The sequence below is a fragment of the Delphinus delphis genome, chromosome 8 (assembly GCF_949987515.2).
Source record: "Delphinus delphis chromosome 8, mDelDel1.2, whole genome shotgun sequence".
NCBI classification, from domain to species: Eukaryota; Metazoa; Chordata; class Mammalia; order Artiodactyla; family Delphinidae; genus Delphinus; species Delphinus delphis.
Window position 1 is genome coordinate 96,234,726 of NC_082690.1, and position 18,903 is coordinate 96,253,628.

Genomic DNA, 18,903 nt, shown 5'->3' on the forward strand with positions numbered 1-18,903 from the left:
TCACCCATAAATCAAATGGTACTAATTAAACGGTATTTGACATCCTACACACAAATAGTCGTCTCTACTTTCAACCATATCAGCTAGGGTTTTGAGCAAGGAGGTTGAGGCCCACTGGTATGGTCCAGACCCCTAGTTTTAATGACGATAACGCCGGAGAACTGAGCTACCCAACGTTGGTGCTAGAGCGGGTACCAGGAAGAAGTCGGTCCTCCCGGCTGTCTGGTGAGTGACGGCCCAGGCTGGTAACCATTTCCCAGGCCCCGTCCCTGGGAGGGGGAGGGGGACCCTCCACTAACTGCTGCCAGGAAGAATCCCGGCTGTTCCCCGAACACACTTCTGGAAGCACAGACCGGTTACGCGGCAGCGGACCACGAATGCAGCCGGGTACTGGGATGTGCAAGCCGCGGTAACTGGAGCCGGGGATCCTGGGCGGTATACCCGGGTCTGGGGTGGCCTTGTAAAGAGAAGGGGGCCTGCTCCCACGACCGGTGGGATAACCCGGGGCCAAGGTCAGGCTGCGGCCCGGGTCGCCCCGCCGCCACCCCGGGTCCACGTGGAGAGCAAGCCGGCGAGGCTGGCGCGGCGCTCACGCCCGGAGCTGGGATCAGGAAGTAGTCTCCCGCGGGCGCGGCCCTGGGCGCGGCGCTGCAGGTGCGGCTCAATGTGGCGCGGGCCGGCGGCCGGTGCAGAGGAGGGGGTAAGAGCGGGGTCGCCTTCGCGGCCAGGGAACGCCAGCCCCGGGGTCGGAGCTTGCGGCTGAGCCCGGCCTGGAGAAGGTGTTTGGGGATGGGGTGCTGACTTGAGGCTCGGATCCGGCCGCCTGAAGGGTCTCGAATCGGGGGTGGGGTGGGGTGGGATGGGGGCGCTGTTGGGGGTCTCCGGCTCGGGAGAGGGATGGGGGCGGTGAAAGTAGGGGGAAGGAGGAGACTGCAACAAGGTTTTGGAAGTGTGAGCGGGACTAGGTAGAGGGACGCGGGGTAGGTTGGGGGCGGGGGTTCTCTAGACGCCGGGGAACGCGGGGTGGTCCTAAGGCTCTGGGGACGCAGTCCTGCCCGGGGATGAGGGGCAACGTGAAGCTGCAGATGAGCCGAGTCGAGGGGCGTTAAGCCTCTAGAGGATGTGGAGCAGGGGCGGAGGAGGGGGACTGGGGGGAGGAAGTGGGCCGAGGCTCTAGCACCCACAGGCACCTCCCGCGGCTACCGATATCTAACACCAGCACCACCATCTGCGGGCAGGGAGCGCACAAGGGCTGCCAGGGACCCGACGCGAGCCTGACTCCGAAGGCCATTTCTCTGAGGCTGTGGCTTTAAGGGAGACGCGGGGCTTGCGGGCTCTTTAAGGAGGCGGTTGGGGGCGTGTCAGGAAATGAATCCTGGGCCCGCCTCGCCGGCGGGAGCGGCCTCGGAAGCCCGGAGGTTGCTGGGCGGAGCGAGGGCCGGCACCTGGGGAGACTGCGCGCCTTGGGCTTGTACCGGCACCTGGGCCGTGAGCGCCTCTGACCTCGCCTGCACCCTCTTTCCAAACGCCCCCGCACGCTCTCCTTTCAGCTCCTTGCATGCCTCCTCCTCTCACCCTGCAAACCTTTCTCTCCCATAGCAGCCCATGCCTGTCTCTCTCAGCACCTCTTCACCACGCTGTCCCCCGCCCTTTTCTAACACCCCCGCCTTGCATTTCTCCCCCTTTTCCTTCCATATCTCTCCCCCGCCACCCCCCTTCCTGCGAATCCTCCTTGCTAGGTCCCAGCCCCTTCTCCCCTGACCTGTCATCTCTGTCCAGCCTTAGCCCGTCCCTCACCTCTTCCCTGTGTCTTGTCTCATGAACCCCCTCAGGGTGGCAGCAGGTTGTGGAACTCACCCCAGAGCAGAACCTCTCCATCCAGGAGACGGGTGGGAGGCCTCCAGGCCACCCACCATGTGACAGTTGAGGACTTCAGCTTGCAGAAAGCAGAAGTGAGCTCACTGCTCCGTACTCAAGGAAATCAGTCTGGCTGTAGGGTGACCCAGCTCCTCTGCTACCATGAACAGGGCCTCTCTGAAGCGGTCAAAGATCCTGCACATGGCACTGATGGGGACTTCCGACCCCTCCGGAGAGGCAGAGGCCAGCCACGAGAAGCCCTTTGTGCTGCGGGCACTGCAGATCGCTCTGGTAGTCTCTCTCTACTGGGTCACGTCCATCTCCATGGTGTTCCTTAACAAGTACCTACTGGATAGCCCCTCCCTACAGCTGGACACCCCCATCTTCGTCACTTTCTACCAGTGCCTGGTGACCGCGCTGCTGTGCAAGGGCCTCAGCTCACTGGCCACCTGCTGCCCTGGTACCATGGACTTCCCCACCCTGCGCCTGGACCTCAGGGTGGCCCGAAGCATCCTGCCCCTGTCGGTGGTCTTCATCGGCATGATCACCTTCAACAACCTCTGCCTCAAGTATGTGGGTGTGGCCTTCTACAACGTGGGTCGCTCACTCACCACCGTCTTCAATGTGCTGCTCTCCTACCTGCTGCTTAAGCAAACCACCTCCTTCTATGCCCTGCTCACCTGCACCATCATCATTGGTGAGTGGCCAGCCAGGGCCACGGGGAATGGCTGTGGGGGGTGGGGGAAGATGGGGACCAAAACCCTAAAGAATAAGCCTGTCAACCACCTTTGACTTTATCTGTCCCAGCTCCCTTGTCGTGACAGTCATATGAGGAAGAGCCTGGGGTCCAGAGAAAGCAAGTAACTTTCTGGAGGTCACCTAGCAAGTTAGGGGCCCAATCAGGGCCCTTCAAACAAGATGGGATTCTAATCTACATTTCACAGAGGGAAAACCAAGGCACAGAGAGGTTAAGTAATTTGTCAAAGATCACTCAGCTAAGTGGCAGAGGTGGGATCTAATCTCAAGCAATCTGGCTCCTTACACTTGACCACTACTATACTCTCTTGCTTCTCAAGACTTCAAGTGTCCTGACCCCCCATCCAGTGCTCTTTCTAGAGGACATGGCATCTTGTAATAAATATACCATCACCGTCTGACCTTGCAGACTTACAATAATGCCTGAGTCAGTGGCAAGAGATATGCTTTGAGATAACTTAGCCGTCTTCCCAGACTTGACCCTCAGAAAATAAAAATTATTGATGGGGACATTGTGCTAGTCATTTGCATACAGCATCTCCTGTGGTCCCCAGATACCCCTGGCTGGTAGCGTCACCATGATCAACTCTACACAAACAAGGAAACTGACACTCAGAGAGGTTAAGTCACTTACCCAGAGCCCCACAGCTAGGAAGTAGCCATGCTGGGATGCAAACTCAGATTGGCCGGACCCCCAGGCCTGTGTTTCTAACCACTCTGCTCTGTTCTTGTCCCCTAGAGGTTAGAACTGCACTATCCGGTTCAGCAGCCACTGACCACATGTGTCTATTCCAATTCAACTTCAGTGAAATTTTTTAAATTCAGTTATTCAGTTGCAGGTGTTGTTACCAGATTCTGTAACCACATTTCAAGTGCTTAGTCGCCACGTGTAGCCAGTGGCTACTGTATTGGACAGCACAGATGACAGAACATTTCCATCATCACAAAATGTTTTATTGCAGCCCATTAGGTAAGAGCACCCCCAGCTTCCCACCCCCTCAGAGCCCTCCTGGGGCTCAGTCATCCAGGAATGGGATCTTTCTTTGAACCTGTGCAGGTTCTTCCTGGTGCTGCAAATTTCATCTTGGTTGACCTACATATTCTCAGTTGGTGTCTCAGAGTCTCAGGCTGAGTTGCACTGGTTGCTGGGGAGAGGCCCATCCCAGGCCACCTGTCCTAGAAAATGTTCCCCTCACTGAGCCACTTCGGGGCCTAGGGCTGCCCAGTCTAGGTCCAAGGTGGGAGAGGGAGCAGGGCAGAGGTTGGAGTGGGGGGGAGCTGCTAAGACCCCTGGCAGATCAGGCTCGCTGCTTCCACTTCCTCCCCAAGAGAGCTGGTATGGGCTCCCAGGCCTCACTTAGCCAAATGCCCCAGGAATTTCCACTTCAGCCCTGCTGACCCTATAAGGGGTGGAGTGGGAGGGACCTCCTGGTTGGCAAATTTGCATGCCGACCAATGAAGTCATTAGGGAAACTAGGCCCAAGTCCCAGAAAGTAATCGAAGTAGCAGATGGTGAGATAGCTTCTGGGAAAGTGCATTCGCTGTCCAGCCTGATGGGGCAGGCGCCCTGGAGGCTGGTGGTCTGTGCTGGCCCAGCACCTGGCTTCCTCTCCGCAGTGTTTCCCCTTCCTTCCTTACTCCTCGAGGGGGAAGATGGGTCTCAGGTGACTCTCCAGGCCTCCTGGGATTGAGACACAAAAGGTGCTGTGGAAACCCTGGTGGGGAGTGGGGAGGGAGGAATCTAAGCAGGCATTCCAGAGAAAGTACTAGATGGGTATAAGGAAGGAGTGAGGAGAGAATGTTCTAGTCAGTAGAAAAAACATGTGCATTTCTGCATGGCTGGGCCAGAGCAAGATGCACCCATGAGGCTGCCCAAGTTAAGTGAGTCTGGACTGTTTCCTGAGGGCAGTGGGGAGGCACAGAGGGGCTTTAAGCCAGGACAGGACCTGAGCAGATCTGTACTGTAGGAAGATCATTCTGTTTGCGAGGCGGAGAGTAGATTGATTGGAGTGGGAGGGTCAAGAACGTGACCCAGATCTCTACAGCTGAAGGAAATGGGAGCTCAGAGAAGTTAAGTAAACTGTCCCCAGGCCACCCAGCCTCTACATAGCAGAGCCTGATCAGAGCCCACATCTCTCTGGCACCAAAACCACATCGCGGGCTGCTGTGGTGGGAGATAAAACGTGTAAGATTCAGCCCCTGCCTTCTGGGGAGGTGGAGTCTAGCTAAAGAGACTGTACTGTCCCCACGGGCAGGTGTCTAGCAGCCCAGGGCAGGCAAGGGTCTTGAAGGAAAGCACAGCAGGAGGAGGCCAGGAAGAGGTCTGGGTGCTGGGGATATCAGGAAAGACTTCACCCCTGGAGAGACTGGCTTTGACCCTGAAGAATGAGTGGAATCTCTCAGGAAGGAGGAGGGTGTTTCTGGTGCAGTAAATGATCAAGGACACTGAGCTCTGGTGTGAGAAGCAGGGAGATGAGAGGGGACTCGGGGTGATCGTGACATAGAGACACAGATCGTGGCAAGGGCATGGGAGGCCCCGCGTGCCAGGCTGAGACTCCTTGCAGACTTGGGGGGCAGTGGGGTGCCATGGAGGCTCTGTGAGCAGGAGATGTCACAACATGAGAGTCTCAGAAAGAGTGACTGTCCCCAAAGACCTCAGGCCACAAGTGCTTCCAACCATCGTAGGCTCCCATCTTACAGACCAGGAAGCCGAGGCTCCGAGACCTTAAGTCGCTTTCCCAAGGTCACCTTAACCGCTAAGTGCGGTATCTGTGCTCATCCTTCAGAGCTCATTTCAAATGTTGCTTTCCAGGTGCCCCAGGTCAGCACAGTCGCCCAGTTATGGGCTCTCACAGCACCCTGTACTGTTTTATGGACCTCATTACAATTGTAATTAAGGAAGTAATTGGGAAATTACTTCTTTAAAATTACTTCTTTAATCATTTTAATGACTCTCTCCTCTGCCAGAATGTGAGCTCCGTAAGGAAGGGTTCATGTCCTGAGCTGCTTCCCCAGCCCTGAGTGGTGCTTAGCATGTAGTGGAGACTTTGCACACGTTTCTTGCAGGAAGAGCAGGGAGGATGGGATGATGGGGACAGCGTTACACAGTCTGTGAACTTTGGTGGCAAAATTCTCTGTCCTTCCTCCTCCCCCCCCCCACCCTTCTCCTCCTCTCCCTACTGTAGGTGGCTTCTGGCTTGGTGTGGACCAGGAGGGCGCAGAGGGTACCCTGTCTTGGATGGGCACCCTTTTTGGCGTGCTCGCAAGCCTCTGCGTCTCACTCAATGCCATCTACACCAAGAAGGTGCTCCCGGCGGTGGACGGCAGCATCTGGCGTCTGACCTTCTACAACAACGTCAACGCCTGCGTCCTCTTTCTGCCCCTGCTCCTGCTGCTGGGGGAGCTCCCAGCCCTCTACAACTTCCCCCAGCTGGGCAGTGCCCACTTCTGGGGCATGATGACGCTGGGCGGCCTGTTTGGCTTCGCCATCGGCTATGTAACAGGACTGCAGATCAAGTTCACCAGTCCCCTGACCCACAACGTGTCCGGCACAGCCAAAGCCTGTGCCCAGACGGTGCTGGCTGTCCTCTACTACGAGGAGACGAAGAGCTTCCTCTGGTGGATGAGCAACATGATGGTGCTGGGCGGCTCCTCCGCCTACACCTGGGTCAGGGGCTGGGAGATGAAAAAGATTCAGGAGGAGCCCCGCCCCAAGGAGGACGAGAAGAGTAACGTGGAGGTGTGAGCTCCTCCGGAGACCCTGCAATGGCCCGGCCCAGCCCAGGGAGAATGCCCATGAATGAAGTGAAGGTGTCTCTCTGGACCCAGAGACAGTGGCCTTACAGACTTGATGCGAATCTGGTGGTTGAAATGGAACCAGTGTTTCCAAGTGATGTCAGAAAGTTGCCAAACCTGTCTCGACCCCCCTTCCTATTTCTGGGTTTTTGTCCTCCCCTAGGGAGGAGGGAACCCCCATGGGAAGAGCCAGTTAGGTTCTCTGGAAGAGCACCAGCTCTCTGGGAGTAGGAGAGGGACAGCACCCCTTCCTGTCCCCCTGCCAGGGCCTCCTACCTCCACATGACCTTTGGGGTTGGGGACAGGCCACAACCTTTAAGGGACAGTATTGGCAAAGCCATTACATCTTCACTTGGACTCAGGGGAGGTGGGGGTGTGACCCCACCACAGGCTTAGGATTTGGGAAACCTCACACCTCTGTGCCCCGGGGCAGGCAGCATAGCTTTGGCCCACCCCAAACCAGCCGCCTTTTGGAGGAAAAGTGTAGGCTGGGCTGAGGGAGGAAATGAACAAGCATTCTCTCTTCTCTGCATTGAGACCAGCAGCCCCCGTGCAAGGGGGTGAAGGATCGGGGGTACCAAGCCTGGCCCAGGCCCCTGCTCGTTAACACCCTCCCGCAATCGCTAACACCAGTTTTGCCCGCCTCACTCCCCTGCCCCTGAGGGGCAGCTGCCACCTGGCACAAACAGCTACCTGGCTCAGGTAACAGCCCCCCAGAAGTGGAGGCAGGGAGCCGCTTTGGCTTCTCCCAACTCTGCCTCTCCAGGGAATGCTGATGGAGCCAGGGTCAGCTCAGAGCCTTCCACCTAAGCTGTGCTGGGCCCCCCAAGATCCAGGTCCCTGCAGGGCAGGTGTTGTAACCTGATCTTGATGAAGGTGTTAAGCTAACAATTATAAACTTCCCTGAGTTTGGGAAGGAAAGAATCTTCCCTTCCCCTCACCACACCCTCTGGGCTTGAGGGTGGCTTTCACAACTCCTGTTCCTTCTGTTGGGTGTTTTGTTCCACCAAGTGGAACGAAACTCCCTGGGGTAACTCCTGATGTCTTCAACGCCTGTAACGAAAGGCTGGGGAGAGTGGAGCTTCTCACGACTACTCTCTTCGCGTCCCCGCACAATCCCAGGTGGTTTCTAATGAAGTTGGTGGGGCCCGATGCCCTGAATTGTGTGTGATTTAATTAAAAATCAGAGTAAGACATCCTGTGTGTGTGCAGCGAGAAGGGACAGGCAGGGTCTGGCTGGGATTTATGAACGAAGGCTCATCCCTGCCATCGCCAAGCCTGGGTTCGAGCAGGACAGCCCTTCTAAGAATCTGTTCTCCCTCCAGGCAAGGGGTTGATTCAAATACCAAGACTCCTTCCAGACCTCAGGTTTCATATTGGTGCTTGTTGCCATTTACTGGGCACTTGCTGGAGGCAAGACACTGCTGAGTCCTCTATTCCATCATTCATCTCCACAGCCCTCCCACGCGCCTTGAGGTGGGCACCATCGCCGATCCCCCATTTTACAGATGAGAACACTGAGGCTCAAGGAGGAGCACAGGAAGGAAGAGGCAGCAGTAGGATTCAGAAGGAGGTCTCTGCCTTCAGAGCACAGGTACGCAGCATTTTTTGAGCATCTACTACGTGCCAGGCACTGTGGTAGAACATACTGGTATGAAGACCCAAATCTGCTTCAAGGGTCTCGAATAGAAACACACATCAAATAACAGATGCAGTATTGCCCTGAGGTCTCAGAAGATGGAGAGGCCAAGTCTTCACAAGGGCCAAGATGTTTGAACTGAATATTACTGGGCAAGTAGGGGGTTCCAGGAGCAAGGGTAGACTGGCCCAGGAAACAAGGTTAAGCTGAGGAAAGAGCACATGGGGGGTGGTGAGAGGTTTTTTTGGGGGGGGGGTAGGGTGAATAGAAAAGGAGGGTGGGCCATGGCATGAACAGCCTTGAATGCAGTGGTCAATCTGGACTTGATTCTAAACGATTTTAAAACCATCACCATGTCCCTTAAGCAGAGAAGGGACATAATCGTTTCTGCACCCTTTGTATGATCAGAAAATTGAGATAACATTCTTAACGTTAGTTGCACTTTCTTGAACAAGATTCAAGGAAAACCTAAATAGTTTGAAAAAAATTCAGGCAGCCTTAACTCTCAGGACACAACTGAACAGCCTACTGTGCAAGACCCCCACGCAGAAAAGCACAAAGATGCGCAGTGCCAGCATCCCAGCCTCTCCCACAGTCAGCACCATCGCCCCCAGCTCATCTCTATGGTATTTAAAGGAGCCAAGACCGCCTCCAGGAATGTTTCCCCTGCAAGCAGCAGAAGAGGTGCTCCTTCCCCTGCAAACCCACTGTTCCCCTTCTCTCTTGTCCCTTTTTTTTGAACAAATTGTCTTTTGTTCGTGACATACAAATACAACCAATGGAAAAAGAGATCACTTTCTCCCTTTGATTCCAGTGATAACAAGTTGCTAAAGAAAAAATGTATCTATCAAGAAGGCATTTCTCTTCAAAGTTTCCTCTAAAATAAAAAGCCAGGAAGGGTTAAAAAGAACCATATAAACGTCATATACACATCTGACATCAACAAAGATAACCTGAAATAGGGTGGATACAACTAAAAAAAAAAACTCAGAAAATATATTTTAACTTGCCCCAAACAACAAACAATAAAAAAAAAAAGCCTGGTACAAAAGACAGGGATGTGGAAGTCAGCCTGCCCAGCAAAAAAAAATTGGTGGGTGAAGATGGAGAATTTAGGAACAGTGAGCTGGGCCAACCTGCAACACACCTCTGCTTCAGAACGCGTCGCTCTTCACTTCTGTTTTTGTTTTTTTTATTTTTCCAGTACGCGGGCTTCTCACTGTTGTGGCCTCTCCCGTCGCGGAGCACAGGCTCCGGTCGCGCAGGCTCAGCGGCCGTGGCTCACGGGCCCAGCCGCTCCGCAGCATGTGGGATCTTTCCGGACCGGGGCACGAACCCGTGTCCCCTGCATCAGTAGGCGGACTCTCAACCACTGCGCCACCAGGGAAACCCTTCACTTCTGTTTTTGAAGAGCACTTGACCAGGAGTCAGGAGACCTGGGTTCCACTTCTTAGAAGCTGGGGGGCCTCAGGCAAGTCCCCTAACATTTCCAGGCCTCACTTTTCCTATCTGAGATATGGGGATAACCCTTGTCCCTCCTGCCACACAAAATGATAGTGAATTAATGCTCAGCACCATTCTGGAAATGCAGTGAGCTATTGTTCTTACCAACATCAACAAACAACAACCTCTTGGAGTATTACTATGCATCAGGCACTAGGGAGACAAATAGTGGACAAGACACTAAAAACAAGTAAACAGATACAGCATGTTGAGGACAATGAAGAAAACAAAAAAGCCAAAATGGAGAATATCAGAGGGGACCCTTCTCTAGACAAAAGAATCAGAGAAGTCCTCTCCCTGAGCACATTTAACCTCAGACCCAAATGATGGGAAGCAGCCAGCCATAGGAAGAGCTAAAGAAAGGGCATCCCAGGCAGAGGTTACAGCCCATGCAAAGGCCCTGAGGAAGGAAGAGTTGGGTGTGGTCCAGAACCAGAGAGAAGTCCAGGTGGGTAGGAGCAGAGTTGGGGAACCAGCTATTCCCAGGGGACAAAAATCCCAGGAATAAGGACTTCCCTGGTGGCACAGTGGTTAAGAATCTGCCTGCCAATGCAGGGGACACAGGTTCGATCCCTGGTCCGGGAAGATCTCACATGCCACAGAGCAACTAAGCCTGTGCACAACAACCACTGAGCCTGCGCTCTAGAGCCCGCGAACCACAACTACTGAGCCCACGTGCCTAGAGCCCGTGGTTCACAACAAGAGAAGCCACCACAATGAGAAGCCCACGCACCACAACGAAGAGTAGCCCCCGCTCACCACAGCTAAAGCCTGTGTGCAGCAACAAAGACCCAATGCAGCCAAAAATAAAAATAAATAAATTTGTATTAAAAAAAATCCCGGGGCTTCCCTGGTGGCGCAGTGGTTGAGAGTCCGCCTGCTGATGCAGGGGACGCAGGTTCATGCCCCGGTCCGGGAGGATCCCACATGCCGCGGAGCGGCTGGACCCGTGAGCCATGGCCGCTGAGCCTGCGCGTCCGGAGCCTATGCTCCACGACGGGAGAGGCCACGACAGTGAGAGGCCCGCGTACCGCAAAAAAAAAAGAAAAAAAAAAATCCCAGGAATAGGAAAGGAGGAAGAGACAGACTTGGCAACTTTCTGACATTACTTGGAAACACTGGCTCCTTTTGGTTCCACTCACCATGGGGTGGAAAAAGAGGAGGTCAGAGACCAAGTTCCAGCCGGGGAACACCCTACTGACCACAGCAAGGAGGTTAGATTTATTCTCAGTGCCTGGGGAAGCCACTGGGAGTGCCATGACTGGTTTATAGCTTAAAAAGTTCCCTCTAGCTGCTGTGAGGAGAATGAATTAGGTAAATCACTTAACCTCTCTGATCCTTTTCCTCATATAAAAGAAAAGAAAGTTGTTCTAATTAAGAGATAATATGTTGATTTAAGGAGTCAACATACATGAAATTTAGTTACTAGATGAGAAAACTGAGGCCCCAAAGGGTCAAAGGACTAGTCCGGGACACCAATGACAAAACAGTGTGGTACTCAGCCCTGCTGGCCCCCTGTCTGATTTGCTTCCCACAGCTGCCTCACCAGATGCAGCCCTCGCCCAGCCCATCCCCCCACCCCCCAAACCTTGGCTCCTGTGAAAGGGCTAAATTTAGGACCTGAAACCAGCTGAAATGGGACAGCAGAGCCAGCTGCACTGAAGCACCTGGTCCAGGTGTGCTGGGAGCTTAGGTGAAGGAAGGCTATGGGTGGTGTGGGGCAGGGAGGAGTGGTTAGTAGCGTGGGGACGACAGCAGGATGTCCGGCACCTGTTGAGCACAGGTGGGGAATTTATAACATGAGAGCCAGGAATGAGTTGGGAAATCAGAGTCCAGCCCCAGATTCCACAGAGAAGCCTGCGGCTCAGAATGCATGACAGGCTTGACCAAGGCCGCAGTGCGATAGAGCCCAGACCCCTCCTCCCAGGCCAGTGCCCTTTCTACTAAGCACCATCATCATCATCATTTTTAGAAATAATAATAATCACCACGACTATTATTATTGCTAGCAATTGTTAGATACTCACCCCATGCCAGGTGCTATTCTAAGCACTTGACCCGGGTACTATTAACATCCCCCTTTCACAGATGAGGTGAGGGGACCAAGACACAGAGAAATTAGCAACGTGACCCAAATCACAGAGCTAGGTTCCCTCTCTGCACAGTGAGACTGAACATACAAATGGACATTGGCCAAGCCATATATGACAATAGAACTCTGACCCACAGCTTCGGCAGCAATCAGCTCTGGAACCCAAACCAATATCTCCACAGATGTGAGCCCAGGACAGTCAGGATCTGGGGAATGACTGCCTGTTTCCCTATTTTGGCCCGCACCCCCTACTTCCAGCTAAGGAAGGCGCCCTGGCCCCCTTGTAGTTAGCCCACCTCCAGCTTCCCCATCAGTTTAACAGCCTCCTGAAGCCTTCCCTTTTCTCACTGTAAAGCTTTCCCATTCCTCTGCCTGCCTTCAACTCTTTGCCACATTAGAAGTGATGGTGGCTGACTCCCCCGCCATAGCAGGCTCCAAATAAATAGCCTGTTTGTTCTCATTCGGGTGAGCTTTGTTTATTTCTACAACTGCCACTCCCCATCAGCTTTCCGTCCAGGTACAGGCTGGCTTGGGAGGAGGAGATAGCCTCAGGTGAGCCCCAGCCAGGTGGAAGGAGCCTGTGGTGTGAGGGTGGGGCTCGTTGGGGGTGTCTGCATTTCTATCAGTCCTGCAGTCCGGCTTCCAGGCTGCTCTGTAGCCCCAGAAGGCTTATATGATTTTCCATCCAGCTAGCGAGCCTCTCTCTGCTTCCTCCCCAGGTCACTATGCACAGGGTCCCTGCCTTACCTCATTTTTCCTTCCCCTGGTCCTTAGTGAGTGCCCGCTATATGCAGGGCCTGAGCTAGTCTCTTTACACCTTCATCTCAGGTAATCCTAAACCCCCTTTAATAACCCTGATTTAAAGCAGGATCACTTTGCCCTGAATCTCAGATAGAAAGAAATGACTTAAAACAGTAAAAATCAATTCAACCACCACCCCAGTGAACCAGTGGATCCTGAAGCCGACTCAATCTATCCAACAGAACTTGGGCTGTGGAACAGCATCATGGTCATGGAGCTGAACCCAAACCCAAACCGTATCTCATCGATCTCAGCTTTCAACTCCCATGAAACCTGGTGGGGTGGGGTCAACAGAGACAAACACAGACCTCCAGCTCTGTCCTGGGACCAAGAGCTCACATTCACTTGAGTCGGACTCTGTGGGAAGGTGAGGGGGCATAAAAGGAACATGAAGGTTCTCACCTTCTCCAGAGACCAGGCAAATAACAGGCAAGGGGAGAGGCCAGGGTGTGAGTCAACAGGGATTAGTGGAGCCTATAGCAAACTGGGGGCCAGTGAACCCAGCAGAAGGCCCCAAATTCCTAATTTCCAAAACTAGTTTGCCCCTCTGGCCACCAGTTTTCAACTTCTAGGCAATTGGACCTTAGTTGGAATCCCAGCTCTGCCAAGTGCTGGCTGGGCGTCTTTGCGTGAGTCAGATGACATTTCTGCAGACTCAGTTTCCTGGCCACTTCCTAGCTGTGTGGCCATAGGCAGATGACTTGATGTCTCTGAGCCTCAGTTGCCTGATATGTAGAGAGAGGATGATGATAGTTCCTACACCAGAGGGCAGTGCAGTGACTGGATGAGATAATGCGTGTTGCCTGCTTAGCACGCTATCTGCTACATAAACAGCAGCTGTGATTCTTAGATGGAAGCTCACGGCAGAAAAAACGGTAGGACTCTGTCCCCTCTGCCACACGGGCCCTGTGGATTCAGCTCTGAGGCCTGCCCAGAGCAGCCTTCCAGCCCGCTGGGTGGGAAGGATCTGCCCTGGCAGGAGCTGGAGATGCCAGGGCTCTGTTGCTGCATCCATCCCTGCCGCCTTCATCTGCCTTCTCTGCTCCCTCCCTCCCGCTGCAATCACAGGGAAGGTGAACACTTATTTATCACGGGAGTGAACTCCTGATATAAAGACAGCAATGGGGACCACCAGTAACGCAAATGAGGAAGGTGAGCTGGATGGGAGCTGTGGTGAAATGGACAGTTCCAAACAGGGGAGGCACGACTGAGTTCTTTTCATCTTTTGCCACTTGGGCCTATATTGCCAGAACTTCTACTTTTGCAAGAGAAGCTGGAAATCTGAATCTTTAAGTGCAATCTCCTGATTTCTTTTAAACAGTGACTCGGATTTATAAAGTACTGTGTGGGCTGTGTGGCACACACACACGGACCAGATTCAGCCTTGGGCCACCATTTCACGTCCTTTTTCTTAGAATATAACTTATTTGGCAGCCTCATCACATCTGCGAGAGGTTGACTAGGACACAGAACTGGGGGGCAAAGGTGGCAGCACCTCTATGAACCAGAGCTGATGGGATTGTCACTCTTGGCTTTGCCAGCTAAAGCACCCTTCTTTTGCCATCTCCCCAGAAGAGAAGCTCCCTGAAGGGGGTCACTCTGGCTGTTTCCACCATTTTCCAGCAGGAATGAGTAGAAACAACATTTGCAGGCCCTTAGAGTGTGTGAAAAGCTTTACTGCCCCTCTTCACACTGTCCTTGAAATGCGCAGGGATGCAGGAGAGGACCTGGGGGGCTTCTGTGATCGATTTTGCTACTGCAAATACTAAGAATAGTTAACATAGCAGCATAATAACAAAGCTTTCTATTATTGTAAGGAATATTTGCATATGGCTTCACAGTTTATTTTGAGAGGGTGAAAGAGTGAATGCTATCCCATCAACCTCCTCCAAAAATTCCTCAGGGCTTTTAATCATGTTAATAGAAGGTGCAAATGGCAGCCACTGCTGGTTGTTCACCAATAACCCCCTCTTCTGGACCAAAGAGCCCCCATTTTGTTCAAGTGTCAGGTGAACTCTTGCTTCCCTGAGGCCAGCTCCATCCAAACCCCAGGGGTGAATTGTGATCGGTCTAAATCATATCAGATTGGCCTGGGCAAGGCCATGTGTGCAATCCTGGCCAATGAGACCTGAGGAGAGGTCTGATGGGGTGCTTCCCTAAAGACTTTCCTCTCTCTTACAAAGGAAGCATTCTGTAGGTGGGTGGAGCTGCTGTAGCCATTTTGCCACCTTGAGGGAAGGAGCCAACACCAGAGGACAGATGAGCGGAAGGATAGAGGGAACCTGGGTGCTTGACCTGGGGTTCATTTCATTTAGCATCTAGTCTTTAATTCTTCTAGTGCTTAATGCTCCTACCCACCTCAGGACCTTTGTACATGCTGTTTTCTTTACCCACAGCAGTGTTTTTTCCCTTCTCCACATAGTTGCACTTGCTAGCCCCTCAGATCTCAGCACAAACATTGTCCAATAAAAACAAATCTGGACGTAGATAGGGAGACACGTTCATTAGAAAGAAAGGCTACTGCAATAGAGAGAACACACCAGTCTCAGAAATCTTTGAGCATCTCAAAATCAAGAAGAGAAAGGTTGTTCTCTTTTAGGATAAAGGAGGAGGCAAGCAGAATCTATGGAGGGGAGACAGACAAGCAATGGGAAGTGACAAATGGGATCTGATAGGAAAAACATCTGTCTTTAGTCAGCCAGTTCCCAGGAGAAGCTGATAAGGGGAGGCACATTCTACTTTTTCGGTGCTTGCTCAGGCTTGGGGCAAGCAGACTCCAGGGGCCTGTAGGAAAGGGAGAAGCCTGACTAAAGTTTGGTCAAGACAGAGCAGATGGTAAGAAGGGGGCAACTGTGAATACCTGGACAACACCAATTCCTCAGAGAAGCCCTCCTTTATTCACCCAACTTGGACCCTAGAGCCAGACTGCCTGGATTTAAATTCCAGCTCTGCCACCAACTAGCTGTGCAACCTTGCATGGGTTCCTTAACCTTTCTGTGCCTTGGTTTCCTCACCTGCAAAATGGTGACAAGAAAATGATGTATCTCACAGATTGTCATGGGGCTCAGACGAGTTGAGCAGGTCCCTGGCACACGGTAAGTGCTTCACAGACATTAGCTATGGCAATAAGATCCCACCCCTGGGCATTTCCTCCATAGCACTGTCTCCCCCACTGGACTGTAAAGTACTTGACAGCAGGAATGGGGACTCTCTTGCTCACGACTGAATCCTCAGTACTGGTAAAGAGGCTATTGCAGAGAAGGCTCTTAATAAATTTTTTTAAACGTCTTTTATTGAGCTATAATTCACACACCAACGCATTTACTCGTTTGAAGCATACAATTCAACGACTCTAATATTTTTAAAATGCATTCTAGCATGCAAAGAGGTGATGGCATTGGGGGAGAAAGGTGAGAGAGCATGAAGCCTTTAGCCTGCAGATGGGCAGTGACAGGCAGAACCCCTACCCCAGACAGTGCTTTCACTGTTCTTCCACAGGGAAGGCGACGCAGTTTCTGTACACGCCTCTCGCCTGTAGTTTTCAGTACGTTGTTCGGGGCCCTAGTGGCCAGTGTTAAGGTCGTTTCTCCTGCTGAGCTGGTCTGTCTCCTGCTCCCAGGCAATGAGGGTTTTCCCTGCCTGTGTTTCTTTGCTTTCCTTGACCTGGGGTTCTTGGCATCAATTCCTCCTCATTTTGTTCTTTTTCTTTGGGTGACTTTATAAGTCTGGATGCTAGAAAACCCAACATAAAGAGCCTAAATCAGGCTTCCCTGGTGGCGCAGTGGTTGAGAGTCCGCCTGCCGATGCAGCGGACACGGGTTCGTGCCCCGGTCCGGGAAGATCCCACATGCCGCGGAGCGGCTGGGCCCGTGAGCCATGGCCGCTGAACCTGCGCGTCCGGAGCCTCTGCTCCGCAACGGGAGAGGCCACGACAGCGAGAGGCCCGCGTACCACAAAAAAAAAAAAAAAAAAAAAGAAACAAGTTGGTATCTTGTGTCTGCTCCCCAATGAAAGTTCATTTGTAAGGTATCCTTGTCCAAAAAAAAAAAAATCCTGAATTCTTATGAAGCTCTGGAGCTAACTCCCAATTAACAGGAAGTATAGGATTACAGATTGGTATGTTAAATGATTCTCAGAGACGCAATGAATGAGAACAACCCAGAATGTGGGGCTCTCTGCAGGGAAAATGACCCTATTTCCTCAACAAATAAATTGCCAAGAGAAAAAAAGAGAGAACGAAGAGGAACCTATAGTTTAAAATAAACTTGCAAGACATGTCAACCAAAAAAAATAGAAAGAGATAAATGACAATCACTCAGCAACTATTTATTGAGCACCTACTACATGTCAGGTACCAAACCAGGTTCTGGGAATACACTGATGAGCAAGATAAACACAGTCCCTGCCCTCATGTAGCTCATGGTCTATAGAGAAAGCATCGTGGGAGTTCAGAGGAGAAAAAGAGAAGAATACCCATCTTTGAGGCTATAGGGAAGAACGATCTCCTTCCACTCTCTGTTCCATTCCTAGTAGAGCATCAACCTTGTGGAGAAAAAAGGGGAGAAGGGGACTTCCATGGTGGCGCAGTGGTTAAGAATCCACTTGCCAATGCAGGGGACATGGGTTCGAGCCCTGGTCTGGGAAGATCCACCTGCCGCGGAGCAACAAAGCCTGTGTGCCACAACTACTGAGCCTGCTCTCTAGAGCCCACGAGCCACAACTACTGAGCCTGCGTGCCACAACTACTGAGCCCGCGTGCCACAACTGCTGCAGCCACGTGCCACAACTACAGCAGCCCGTGTGCCGAGAGCCTGTGCTCCGCAACAAGGAGAAGCCACCGCAATGAGAAGCCCGCGCACCGCAACTAGAGAAAGCCCTTGCACAGCAACAAAGACCCAACACAGCCAAAAAAAACAAACAAATAAATAAATAAATTTATTTTTTAAAAAATGGGGGGTAGGAGAGAGGAACACAAAATCTCAAAAGAAATGATCAACTATACCTCAATTTAAATAAATAAATGTTTTTTAAAAAAAGAAAAGTAATGAGAGGTGGCATCTCTTCGTTCAGCAAGCATTTGGAGAGGGGATTCAAAAATGACGACAGGGTCCAGACTGGGATAGACCATTAAAGTTCCTGGCAACCTGAGATTCTAGTCCCTGTCCAACTTTTACTAAATAATCCTCAAGCATAAAGTGCCAAACACTGAGCTAGACCCTGGAAATACAGCTGTAAGTGAGCCACATTCCTTGCCCTCCAGTAATTTATAGGCTAATGAGGCAGACAGACAAGTAAGAAATTCCCGTACCATGTACTAAGGCCAGTGATAAGAAGCACAGAACGAGATGGGTCACTAGGTAGGCTGGGACCAGATGGCAAGTGATATCTACACTGAGCAGTGACACAGGACAAAGTGGAGTCAGAAAGGGGGTGGAGTGTGGCCTGTGATCCAGGTTTGAGGGAACAGTTTGTACAAAGCCCTGGCAATGAGAGACCCTAGGATTGCAACAACACTGGTTTAAGAGTTGTGCCAATCAACACCACTAAATTGCTAGCTATATTGCTAAATTCCTCACTGCTCATTCCCAAGTTCAGGAAGGGTTCTGAGCATGGGCACAACCTAGGGACAAACTGAGATAGACTCTTCATTTGATAACCCCCAGAGCTCCAGTCTGACTAGGGTAGCTTAGTCCATCATCAACACTTCACTGTGGAGAAGACATCCTGTCATTCACTCATTCTGTCAATCAGCAAGCCCTGTGCTAGACTCCAGAAGGAGAAGAGGGCGCCACCTGGCTCCCCTGGGAGGAATGGGGAGTGTCCTCCACATCTCTGAATCCCACACAGACTCCAGTTCAGTGCTTTGCATACAGTGGTACCACTGAGTCTACTCAACATAGAAGTAAAAGCAAAACTCATCTGATGGCATAATTACTATCTCAACCCACGTCCTCTACATTTCCAGCCCCTACTCCCAAACCTTCTACTGCTGCACATCAGGGCACTTCTCCCCACTCTTTGAACTCTACCGCTTGTAAATGCCACGTTGCTCACCGCAGACGCAAGTATAGCTTTGTAGGTAAAAGCAGAAGCTTCGGATTCACAATAATCGGGGTAGAATCCTTTTATTAGCGTTATGATACTGAGCAAGTCACTCACCCTGCGGCAGCCTCAGTTTTTTTTGTCCGTAAAATGAGAATAAGAACAGCTCTTTCACTAGGGTTCGTTGAATGAATGCAACTGGGCTGAACTGAGTAGTAAATGGCACAGTCAATGTAAGGGTATTATCATGTTGCTTGGCATATATAATGCACTCAATAAATGGCGGCTGCAGTAGAATGTTTTAATGATGTATATAGAGTGAGGTAGATGATGATGATATTGATGACGATGAATATGTAGGACGGCCGGTTGTTCGTCGTGTAATTCACTTTCTGGAGTCACAGCAACCCCGCCAGCC

General features: G+C 51.9%; 1 protein-coding gene across 3 annotated transcripts; it reads left to right on the forward strand.

Moving 5' to 3' along the window:
• Positions 1-647: 647 nt before the first annotated feature.
• SLC35C1 (solute carrier family 35 member C1) lies at positions 648-8,810 on the forward strand. Of its 3 annotated transcripts, XR_011246576.1 has the most exons (4): positions 682-700; positions 1,833-2,554; positions 5,799-8,002; positions 8,540-8,810. XR_011246576.1 is itself a non-coding variant. In XM_060018765.1 (3 exons), the coding sequence occupies exons 2-3, from the start codon at positions 2,059-2,061 to the stop codon at positions 6,356-6,358; spliced, it is 1,056 nt and encodes a 351-aa protein (XP_059874748.1). In that variant the 5' UTR covers positions 648-700; positions 2,028-2,058; the 3' UTR covers positions 6,359-8,252. The 3 variants fall into 3 exon arrangements, 2 of the variants coding, with proteins under 2 accessions (XP_059874748.1, XP_059874747.1); XM_060018765.1 differs by lacking the exon at positions 8,540-8,810 and having other exon boundaries at positions 648-700; positions 2,028-2,554; positions 5,799-8,252; XM_060018764.1 differs by lacking the exon at positions 8,540-8,810 and having other exon boundaries at positions 5,799-8,252.
• The last annotated feature ends 10,093 nt before the right edge of the window (positions 8,811-18,903 follow it).

What these genes read in the sequence shown, in the direction of transcription:
- SLC35C1 (XM_060018764.1), top strand. Translation starts at nt 2,020, where the DNA reads ATGAACAGGGCCTCTCTGAAGCGGTCAAAGATCCTGCACATGGCACTG. An exon ending in CACCTGCACCATCATCATTG is followed by an intron (nt 2,555 to 5,798) that starts GTGAGTGGCCAG and finishes TCCCTACTGTAG; the next exon opens with GTGGCTTCTGGCTTGGTGTG.